The sequence below is a fragment of the Podarcis pityusensis genome (genome assembly GCF_964106645.2).
Source record: "Podarcis pityusensis genome assembly, chromosome: 11".
Lineage (NCBI taxonomy): Eukaryota > Metazoa > Chordata > Lepidosauria > Squamata > Lacertidae > Podarcis > Podarcis pityusensis.
In genome coordinates, this window is record NC_138036.1 from 34,735,224 (window position 1) to 34,747,285 (window position 12,062).

At 41.5% G+C, this 12,062-nt stretch overlaps 1 protein-coding gene across 3 annotated transcripts in view; it reads left to right on the top strand.

Moving 5' to 3' along the window:
* The first annotated feature begins 335 nt into the window (after positions 1 to 335).
* ADGRV1 (adhesion G protein-coupled receptor V1) overlaps positions 336 to 12,062 on the top strand; it is a 236,191-nt gene continuing 224,464 nt past the window's right edge. Inside the window, exons 1-3 of one of the 3 annotated variants that reach the window (XM_080972136.1) lie at positions 336 to 453; positions 10,544 to 10,728; positions 11,199 to 11,348. In XM_080972136.1, the coding sequence (XP_080828262.1) occupies positions 432 to 453; positions 10,544 to 10,728; positions 11,199 to 11,348 (357 nt within the window). In that variant the 5' untranslated portion in view covers positions 336 to 431. The remainder of the gene's footprint in view (positions 454 to 10,543; positions 10,729 to 11,198; positions 11,349 to 12,062) is intronic. The other 2 variants (XM_080972135.1, XM_080972133.1) reach the window with 2 other exon arrangements.

Below are 12,062 nucleotides of genomic sequence, written 5' to 3' on the forward strand. Positions count from 1 at the left end.
GGAACACTCTGCACATGCTCAAGCGCCCTCTTCTTTCCTAGATGGCTCCCTCTTCCAGGGCTGCTGCTGAATCCCTTTGAAAAGCCCCAGGCTCAGCTCAGTCCCAACCAAGAAGCCTCGACGCCGCCGGCGCGAGGGAGGGCGACTCTTCTTCCCGCCTCGCCTGCGGCCAGTCCCCTCAGGAAGGGGCCGCGGGGTGGGTGGCCCCCTTGTCTCCTCCCAGCCGCCGCGAGAGCTGAGAGGACGACAACGAGGAGGTGGAGGAGCAGCAGCAGCATCAGGAGGAGAAGGAGGGGAGCGTCCAGGCTGCAACGCGCCCGGGCGCCGTCGGAGGGCTGGCCATGACGGGACGCGGCGGCATGCCGGCGTGAGTGACAGGGAGCGAGCGGGCGGCTGGCGAGCGAGCGAGCGAGCGAGTCCACGGGACGCCCATGTCCACATCCCCGGGTCTAGGTAGGTAGGTGCCTCGCCGGGGCTCCCGGCCGGCCGTGGGAAAGTTGCCCTCCTTTCGCGGCGCTCGCAGCACCTGTTGCTGCCGGCGAGCTCTTCTCCTCAGCGTTTTCCCTCAGCGTTTTCCCGCTCATCTTTCCCCTCGCGCCGCACCCGGGAAAGGGTCCCGCCTCGCTTCGCCGCCCGAAGCCTGCCGCCGGGGAGCCTCTTACTTGGGAGTAAGCGGGCTTTCTCGGGTTTATTTGCAGGGGATGGTCCGGGGCTCAGGGCGCCGCCAGGAAACCCGCAGCGCCCCAGTCCCCGTTTCGCCATTGCTTTCAATGGGAGGCGCGTTTTCCTTGGGAGCAAAGCAGAGGCGCTGCCTCACTCTCCTCCTCCCGCCCTCAATTCTCATCTCTCTCTCTTTTTTAACGCTTTTCCATGTCTCTGCCTTGTAAAATAGTCCTTTTTTGGAGGGGAAACAACCATTCGAAGCGATGGTTTTGCATTGCTAGCTGTAAAACAATAGCTTAAAGTCAATGCAAAACTCCCCCCCCTCCCTTATTTCTAAGAATGGTTTGCTCGGCTTTAAAAAGTGCCATTGCTATGCATGGGGATTGGGCAGGCTTCTTTCGTGAGTGGCATCCGACGCATTCCTACACAGAGTAGACCCTCTGAAATCAATGGGCTTAGGTTAGTCAAGGCTAGCTGAAGTCCATTCGTTTTAGTTAGCTCGGCTTCTTTGGCTACAATCCATAATGTTTAATTATACATTACTCAGATGTGGAACTTCAGCCCTCCTGTTGCTTTAGGTCCCTCCTGCCATGTAAATACACCCCCTACATGCAATGATAAGGATTTGTGGGGGAACATGTGCTTTATACATAGAGATCATAGAATTCTAGAGGTGGAAGGGACCCTGAGGATCATCTAGCAACTGGCAGGAATATGCAACAAGCGGGTGAATAATAAAATATAGAACAAAGAGCATCTACAGATGAAATTCTTCCTCTTTTTCACATGCAGTTTCCATTCTTATCTAGAATGCAACAACTCAGAAACAAGGTATTAACCTGGAAATGCTGAGAAATAAATCATTTACACAGAGATCAAGAACATGATGTTAAGTGACTGTAAGGTTACAATCCTATATACACTTACCCGAGAGTAAGTCAATGAGCTCATTGGGGCTTACTTCTGAGTGAGCATGTACAGGACTGTGCTGTTGGTTTCAGTGGAAAATAAGCATGTGCTTAACCCCCTTGAATGAAATTAATGAAATTAATGGAGCATGTAGTTCAGTACTGTGTATTTTTACTCTGAAGTAAGTTCCACTTAGGTCAGTGAGACTTACTCTCCAGTAAATGTCTTGTAATCCTATGCCTTCTTGCTAAGAAGTCCCATTGTGTACCAGACCACCAGGTACTATGAACAAAATATTGTTTAAAGTTGTTGTCAGATGTCTATGATTCAGTCAGTAATTCTTTCACAAATTTGTACCTTAAGTTGTGAAATAAATGTGTTATCCGCAATGACTTGGGCTTATCATGTTTCACTTTCCATACTATAATAGGTTTGAACGATATGATAACTGACACAAATCATGGTGTTAAAGTTGCCATTGACTTAAAAAGGGAGTAAGGGTTTTTATTAGTGTTAGCAAAATTTCTGGTTTTGAGTGCTACAACTTTGGTCAGAAATTGCAAGTACAACTGAAGGCAGATGACAACCTTTGGAAGTTGTGCATGGGTTAGATTGAGCCTAATAAAATGTAAGCTTTGGTTAAGTCTTTGTGCACTTTCAGGTATGGAACAAATGTGGACAAGATTATAAGCGCTTTTGACCTGTTTTTTAAAAAGCAAAAAAAGCAAGCACATTCTAACTTCATCAGTAAAAGAAATGAGGCTCAAAGAGAATTTAAGTCAGGCTGAATAGTGGCCAGCAAATGTATATAGAAAAAAATTCCTTCAGTCTTGCAGAGCTAATGTTACTCAACTGGAGATGTTGGGAGCCAATGTCATTTAATGTCATAAAGCCCACCAATTTATGAAGAAATGTGAACATGTGATATTGTTTAGAGAGCTTATCAGATACACTTCAGTTACATTACTTGTATCCCATTACTTAGTTGAAAGTGGCTACTTGGGTGAGTAGAGTTAAATGTCTCTTGCCTTGTCAAGATGTACACAAATGGGATTTGTGGAATTATTCGTCTCTTAAATTACTGGTTATAAAATTTTGAGAAATAATTACAAAAATTTCCATAATTAGTATTGCTTCCACTGTTCAGATTCCTGTTTGAGTCAAGTTATACAATTGTTCAAGAAGAAGAAATAATGAACTTGTTAAGCCTTGTACTGTGCTGAGTCCAAATACTGATTTGTGCAGAGTCCAAATCACTGGACACATGTGTAGGTTTACGTAAGTGAGCACTTCTTACCTATTTCAGTAGCACTCCTACCACTTCTGAACCAATTTAGTTTTATTCTATTTTTTAGGTAAGGCTCAAACTAAGATAGGGCATGTAGTGTATCATAAATAGTTACACTGAGAACATTACCTCTGTTTACATTTGAACACCCTGACTGTCCAATTCAAGTTATATACCAGATAAGAATTTATTTCTTTGTTTCAACTCTTCTGTCGAAAGTAGATTTTGAGGGATATAGAGACAAACAGCTTTTTATTCTAAAGCTAAACACCACTTCTATAAAGAGGAGGGACTGTCAAATCAGGAAACTGCAGAGATCATTCTGCTACCATAATCCAAATGAAGACACTCTTTGTAAATAAAGCTACACTTACATAAATAATCCAATTCCTGGATGTCCTTGCATGAGAAATTCAGCAGTGTGAAAATCTTTGTTGTGCTTCTTCAGGAAAAGTGAAATTCAGGTTAAGAAGGCTTGAATGACTGAGAGCTCATTTTATATTAAAAAGTGCTAAAAATCCTATGGCTGCTGCATAAATGGAGTAATGATAGCACATTTGGTCAAGCACTTGCAAAGTGCACTGAAACTTATAAAGATGGTTTCAGTACATCAGCAAGTTCATATGTGAAATAAATTTATTTGCAAAGTAAATGGTGCTGCTGCATTCCTGTGATAATGCAGAATAGGGTGATGTGCTGTATACACACAACCTCTTTGATTGCTGCAGGTTTTGAATATGGCAAAGGGAATAACAAACGTCCCTGAGCTGAAGTATGCTAGATATTGGGGAGTGAGGAGAATATGCTCCATCACATTCAATTACGTTAAAATCTGTTTGTGACCCTGCCGCTCATTGGCTTCAAGAAGCTGGCCTCCTTTCCCCCCAGTTGCTGCTCCTAGGCTGATCTTGCACTGCTTTAGTGGGGATTTAACATGGCTCTAATTCAGCCATCTGCTATAGATTTGGCAGACCAAAGCAATCTGAAGTATCGGTCAGAGCTTTCTCACATGTTTGAAAGTTGAGGGAAGGGACTACCTTTCTGAATAGATTTTGAATCCTTCTCAGCAAGACAATGGTGCAGAGAAGTGGGGGGAGAAAAATGCATGTAATTCCCATGAAGCCAGAGCCACACTGTCTGCCCTTAGCGGTCCTGAAAGGCAATTAGCATTTCAACCAGCCAATTTGCTTACATGCAATGAAGTACTTGGGGGTTTGTAATTTGCTTTCCTCAGCTTGGTGCTGTTGAGAACTAACCCTTGTGTAATCCTCTCAAAGTACTTTTCTTTCCAGCATGGTTATTGTTGCCGGTCTTAAATAACTCTAATCAACAAAGAGGGTTCCTTGTCTTGAACTCTAGGGGTGCCATGGGGCTGGGAAAGCAAAATACTTAACTAATAAGTGAATGATTATAATGATTAAATAGTGGTTATTAAATGGTGGCTCAATAAAGCTTTAAAAAAAATCAGTACTCAGGGCAAGATAATAATGGGGATGTCTTCCAGTCACATTTTTTCAAGGCTGTATTTCCTTTAGTTAGTGTCTGGTCAGGATGCTGTGCTCTTGAGACTTCAAATCAGAACTGGACAAATGTGGAAATGTCCTTTGTACATGAGATAAGAGAAGAGGTGAAAATCTACTTTCATCAAAAGGATGGAAACGTAGAATAGATTTCTGTGAGTGCATTCTATGAAAATCGGGAAGGAATATTTTTTGTGCAATGAAAGTATGATTGAAACAATAAATAAAAATGCTACTGTAATGTTGAGTAACCCTAGAACTCTCAAATACAATTGTATGGTATTTAAAATATAATTGTATGCTGCCAGACTAGGCTGAGTAATGTAGTGTGATGTCTGGTAAGCACATGAATATACAGGGTGGTTTTTATGTGTTTGTTCCTTTGCAAGGAGCCTCCATGCCAAGTAATATTAATTCTTTTGAAAGTTAATCCTGCGCTGTATTCTTCTGGTGCATAAATTCCTATGTGGTGCAGGATCACTGCACAAAGGGGAGGGGGGGTTGGGCAGAGTGGAGTGGTACTGCAGTCTCCTTTTACCCATCCTAAGGTGAAGTCTTACAACTGCTGGAAAGTGTAGTAATCCCAAGGGTATCCCCACCTCCCATTTTAGCAGCAGAGGAGAGCCAGAGTGATCTGCCTGATTTATTTCACAAGGGATGTCACAGCAGTCTCTGCAGGTACAGCCTCAGAGGAGCTGGAATGGCCAAAAAGCAGGGTATAAATATGCTGAGTATGTACATTTACAGTACAATGCTGCCTGTTGTTAAACTTTCTTTATAGAAGCTAGAATGGCACATGCCTCTGAATGAGGCAGAATTATTGTATTCTGTTATAAGCAAATCTGTTGAAACTGTGACAGAACAGAAGTAGCCATCAAAAACTTTTTCCATTCCTGGACTTTCAATTCTGCTGTAATCCATAAAACAAGTTTTTATTTCAGGCACATTTTATCAACTACTAATTGGACAGTGATGGATGGCTAATGTGAATGGTGTGTTATTTTTCTCATTCAAAAACACAGTTACCTCCACCTTCATAAAAAAGCTGCACCACAGACACAGTCAGTTGTCATCTAATGTTAACAAGAGTACATGATTTCAAACAGCTCATATCAGCTTTTATATATCTCCATCCAGCTGTTATTTGAGACTCCTGATATAATGTTTTCAACTGAAGGTGAGAAGGCTTCTGCCCTATAACCACATATGTAGTGGTTAACGGTGGGAACTGTGAAGGCTTCTGTGTTTGCAGTTTGTAATGTGTGAAGTCATCTTTCATCAAAGTCAGCTGACTATGACAAATGCCTACCAAGATAATGTCCATAATAATGTACAGTGAGGTGTTAAGTTACAAAACTTTCATAATTTTGACCTGAGCATTTGAAACCTGCATTTGGGGGGAGGGGGAAATGGATTTTGTTTTTTTGCTTCATTTCCCTTGCAGTTATAATGAAAGGAGTCATCCTTTGCACCTAGTTCAGTATTGTTCATTTTTGTTTTGTTCAAGTGAAAAAGCTGAAGGTGATCTAGGAAAAAGACATATGGTTTTCCATGGACAATCCTGCAGGTGAATGAGAGAGTCTACAGCCTGTGCTGATCTTGCAATTGCTCCTGTCAGCCATGTGGATGGGTATTTTGTTTACTTATGTTATATATGTTCAGCCCATCAACCCAAAGGTTCCTAGGGTGGCTAGGGGATCAGTACAGTTACTTAAATCACGGAAGGGGACTGGATCTGGCTGGTGGCCTGGATCCTGACATCTCCCAACTCCAGTGAACTACTTTGACAGGTGGGTGGTGCACCCCCTGTCAATCACCTGCATAGGGGAAAGGAAGCATTTTCCTATACAGTGGTACCTCGGGTTACATACGCTTCAGGTTACATACGCTTCAGGTTACAGACTCTGCTAACCCAGAAATATTGCCTCGGGTTAAGAACTTTGCTTCAGGATGAGAACGGAAATCGTGCTCTGGCTGCGCGGCAGCAGCAGGAGGCCCCATTAGCTAAAGTAGTGCTTCAGGTTAAGAACAGTTTCAGGTTAAGAACGGACCTCCGGAACGAATTAAGTACTTAACCTGAGGTACCACTGTACACTTCTGACCAGCAATGGCTGCAAATCCCTCTTCTTTTGCAGGCTTTTTGACCTCATGTGCTCGTATTTTTAAAAAACTGTTTTAATGTACTGTCTTTCAAATTGTTATGATCCGTCCTGGGACTTGGGAATGAAAGGCAGGTAATAAATCACATTACTACTACTACTATTATTATTACTACTACTACTATTACTTCAATCCAGTCTTCAAATGAAGTATTTCCCTTTACACTTCGCTGCAGCCGCTGCCGCTGCCTCTGCCCTCCCCCCACTTCTTTCGCAGTTTCAAATCTGGAGGGCCACAGGCTCTTCATTCTAAGGTGGTTGATTATCCTAAGGGGATAAGAATTGGGGTGGGGGGAATCTCCTTCTTCCTTTGTCCATTCCAAAAATTGGTTCTCTCTCTCTCTCTCTCTCTCTCTCTCTCTCTCTATATATATATAGTGGGAGAGAGAAACTTTGAAAAAACAAAAAACCTCCACAGCTGTAGAGATGCATTCTCTTCAAAAGGGGAATGAGGAGCATAGTTCTACCCTGTTGGGTCTCTGTGTGCAATAGGTTGGTTTTTATTTCCACTGTGCGAGACCCTACTTTGCATCATAACCATTCACTTATATAAGCAAAAGTAAAAAGGTGCCGTCAGAGTCAGGGCAGTGTCAAACCTTAGAGCAGAGGTGGGTGCCTTTAGTCCTTCAGATGGTGTTTGACCCAATTCTGATCAACCCCTGCTAGCATAGCCAGTTAGCTGGGATGTTGGGAGTTGTAGGCCAGTAACAACTGGAGAGCCACTCTTTCTCCAGTCCTGCTCTAGAGCATGATGGAATGTTGAGTGATAGACATGGGACTTGCACAATGTACATTATTTCTGAAGAGCATTGCACTAGTTCCAGTCCATAATTGCAGAAACAATTTTCATCATTCATCATAGTAATTTTCTGCTGGGGTGAGTTAATCATGATATTACTGGGTGCAACAGAGAGTTCTAAATCTTATGAATCTATCCTTCTTCTTCCTCAAGCAACACTTTCGTAGTTTGTCCTTTAGTGAACGCTGAATGAGTCGATACGTTCTCTTTCATAAATGACATACACAAATTGTGAATTGTTTGGGAAATCAACTAAATCTATTCTTTGGATTGAATAGTGCAACCTAATTGTTAATAACAGTGACAGCATTGAACATTCTGTTCCAGGGGACAGCTACTATTAAAATCAAATTGAAATTCTGTGTATTTAATATGCCATTAATGACCAAATCAAAGCTTAATCTGAACCAGTGTTACTCTCAGAACCTTAAAAAAAAATAAAAAATTCAGAGAGTTTCTCTTTGGAATATGTGACATGCTGGGTGCAGGGAGACGGTAATAATAAAACACTATTCCTGTTTTCTGCCAAAGGAGACATAAAAAATTCTAAGAAATGTATTTCATGCTCAGACTGAAATAAGTCCCACTGAGGGACTCAGCTGCAAAATTAGAAGCATTGTTTTACATCCTCCATGAGAAAAGTTGTTGCAAGATAATTTTTATTTTAATATCTGTTCTCAGTTCATTTGAAGAGAAACAGTGCATGTAAAAATGGAGAGAGTTATTATTTTCATTTCAAAGAACAGAATTGTGTATATGAACTAATTTATATGCTTAACTATTTTATGATATTGGGTGACACTTGCAAGACATTTTTCTGTTTGTCGAAATGTTATTTTTAAAAACATCCCTGGCTGAAATGATTTTGTGAGGCAATTGTTTGAAAGGTTGTTTTAATATACTTTTTTGTAAAAGCAATTTATTGTACAAATAGATGTAATAAGGAAGAATTCTTGCTAGGTGAATAATTGATGATATGATTATGAGACTTCTCTTGTTCCACAGGAGTAACTTTATAGTTTCAGAATGCCCCTTAGCAGAGGTAATAGAATTCAAGTAACTCTAAACGCTGTTACCTTGCTCCGTAAGGATCATATTTTCGGGATTATTTACTTGAGGCACACACCGTGGGAAGATGCTTGCTTAGTCTATACCAAGGTAACTGCCATAGTTAAAAGGTCAACGGCACCCTTAGTTCATAATGGATCACGCCTGTATTTGTAAAGCGAGAGGTTGGTTCAGAGTTTACAAAAGGTACGCAAAGATGTTCATGTTGAAGTTGTACACTTGGTAAAACATTTGTGCTCTGGGAGCAGAACCAATATGGAAATCACTTGGCAAGTTAGAAATAAGCTACATTTATTAATACCCATTAAAACGATGTACTGAGGATTTCAGTTCCAGCAAAACTATCAGGATTGTTTTGATTTCCCCTCCCCCTTTTAATCCTGTTATTTGCTTTCTAAGTTATTCTGATTCATCTCCTCAAAATACTGCATTCTAAAATTGTTGAGTACTAATGAGCATCAATTCTAAAGCATCACACCCTCTTGAGGAGTCATAGAAACAACTAGGTTGATGTGACCAGTTGGTCTAGCATTGCATCTTAGACTGTGTTGCTTACCAGTGTTTCACAAATAGAGATTAGAAGTATACTCCCAGATATTTATTTACTTCCCACACCACCACTGTGAGCCCCCCCCCCCGGATCACCATGCACTCTCCATTATAGTTTTTTGGGTGAAATATGAAGGAGTGTCTCCACTTACATCTCTCAGCCCGGACACTGAGGTTCAGCTCCAAGGGCCTTCTAGCAATTTCCCCACTGTGAGAAGTGAAGTTACAGGGAACCAGGCAGAGGGCCTTCTCAGTAGTGGCACCCACCCTGTGGAACACCCTCCCATCACATGTCAAACTGATAAACAACTATATGATTTTTAGAAGTCACCTGAAGGCAGCCCTGTTCAGGGATGTTTTTAATGGTTGATGTTTTATTGTGTTTTTAATATTTTGCTGGGAGTTGCCCTGAGTGGCTGGGGCAAACCAGCCAGATGGGCAGCATATCCATCCACCCATCCCCTACTGTCCCTTTTACATGTTAGGGGCATCACCAGGGAAGGCTACCTATCTAACACAGGGTAAGGTAAAAGGGACTCTGCTATGAATATGCCCTCTAAATGCATGGGTGTTGGGGAAGTGATAGTGTGTGTGTTGTGGGGATCAGGTCAGTAGATGTAGCCCTTCTCTCCCCCTCATGCAGTTGTTTGAAGGACAGTGCCCAAGTAGGGCTTAGGTCTACCACTGATAAATTTTATTTTCTTGCTTATTTGGAGCATTTCGACACACCTTAGCTCCTTGCTATGTGTGCATTGGATTCCAGGCTTAGGCTGCATACTATGCTCACTCAGTAGGACTTCTTTTTGTGTAGATATACATAGGACTGTGCTGTTAGTGGCTTAATTGTAACCTGTGTGTATGTAAAAAAACTGCAACAATTGGTTTAGATTCTTGCTGTTGTGGATTTGTAGCATTTTACTCTGCAGAATTTCTAGTATGCTAGTGGAACATGAAGTCAAGAGTGCGGACTTCTCATTGTCATCCCAGAGAGACTTTGGCTGTGTACACATTACCAGCTTAAGTGCAGCTAGGTGGTTCTTTTCCTCAGTTCAAATTGAGGGTGGCTTAAGGAGAAATGTGTCAAACAACAATATTTCATAATAAATAGCAAGAAAGATATGGATTGTGGCTAACTACTGTGTATACACTGCTTCCCCAAACAGCAGTTAGGGTCACAGTAATGGGAGTGTGTAAACAGCCTTTGTGGCTGTGAGTGGACACCCACAGAGGGCAAGCTGTTTTCAAGGAACTAAGCCCATAAATTGACATTGGCTTTTCTTTTGCCTTTTTTGGTGTTGGGTAGAACCCTGACGTTTCTCAGTCAGAACTGCAAGCTTTTGCAAAGCTCCTTTGTAATGCTCTGTTTTTAAAAGAACTGTACCAGAAGTGCTCAAATGTCCAGCACACCTTAGGATATGTTTTAGTCAGGAAATCTCAGTAGTTGCTGTCAAGTTCAGAGATGTCCGGGGAAACTGGCCAGAACGGAAGCACAAATACGACTTCAGTAGCCTGTTAGTTTTCCCTTGTTGAAGCATGATGTAAAAACACTTATCATATCTACATTTGTGTTTCTGTCCTTTCTTTTCAGGGATGCCCTCTGCCTGTTCACTAGTTACATTCCTTTTAGCACTTTCCACCAGTTTCATCTCTGGAGAAACAGAAGTAAAGTTCACCGGACAAACAGAATTTATTGTTAATGAAACATCTACCACAGTTATACGTCTAGTTATTGAACGAACAGGGGAACCAGTGAATGTTACAGCAATTGTAGCGGTAAGAAATGTTGGTAATCTGCTTTTTTGTTATATCAAAGTTATACACTGAGCATTAGCTACAATGAAAACAAACAAACAAGCAAACCAGATGAGTGTTTTGGGATGGAGTGGGCATATCCATTTGTTCTTGGAAAACCGGGGAGAAAATTAGTTCTTTACTAGATTGAGGAGCAGCACAAACACCGTATGTTCTACCCCACAGCTGGAGGCAGTATACCTCTGAATGCTAATTGCTGAGAACTGCAGGTGGGGAGACTTCTGCTGCAGTCAGGTTCTGTTGGCAGGCTTCCCATAGGCATCTGGTTGGCTTCAGACTAGATGGGCCATTGGCTTGATCCAGCAGGCACTTCTTGCAATCTTATATGGGAAATGTACTATTGCAGCAATAAAGTTGCGTGTTTTAATAATGGCACAGGATATGCATTGGAGCAGAAGTATTTCATTGTTTCTGTTGTGTGCAAATTTCAGATTCATGGTGAAAATACAGGAGACTTTTTTGACACCTACGCAGCAGCATACATATCTGAGGCAGAAACAAACCGAACTGTGTACATTTCTGTGTGTGACGATGACCTTCCGGAGGCTGATGAGACATTCATATTTTATTTGACATTACAGGTAGGCACTCATTTTTCTGACTAAGCTGAGGTACATGTGTGGTCTTAGTGGAAGAAGAGCTGCTCCTATCCATGTTGTTGGTCTAGGCCAGCCATCACCATCCTGAGGCCCTCCAGGTGTTTTGAACTACAACTCTTAGTGCCAGACAGTTCCTGATGGGAGTTGTAGTCCAAAACAGTTTAAGGGCTCCTGGATAACAAAGACTGATTGAAGGTTCTTCAACATTTTAGGTATGCTTCAGTGTTTTAAAACTTTGGTTAGGTTTTGAAGTGAAAGGAAGAAGGAAATACATCCATATGGAGAGTTGGGGAACAAGGCAACAAGCTTCACATCTGAAAATATAGGCTTTAGTGAAGGGGCAGGATCCATTAAAATGTAAATAAATAATCTAAAACATATACATAATGACTCCTGGAATTATTTTTGAATATTGTTGTGATTTTCATGAAATGTATCAGCAAGTAGAGCTGTTTAAAAGTTCGTTTTCAGATACTTGCCATCTGTAAACTTATCAGCCACTACTGACTAGACACAGTTCTCCTTCCCTTGTATTCTGGTCCTCCTTTTAAAAGAGTCGTTCATTATTTTATTAAGTGAAATGGTTATTTGATATTTTTGTGTTTGAACTTGTAATAATGTCTTTCATTTATTATTGATGATTGGCATTTTATGGGTGAGCCTCTGAACATTCACAATATTTCCAGCCATGTTCTC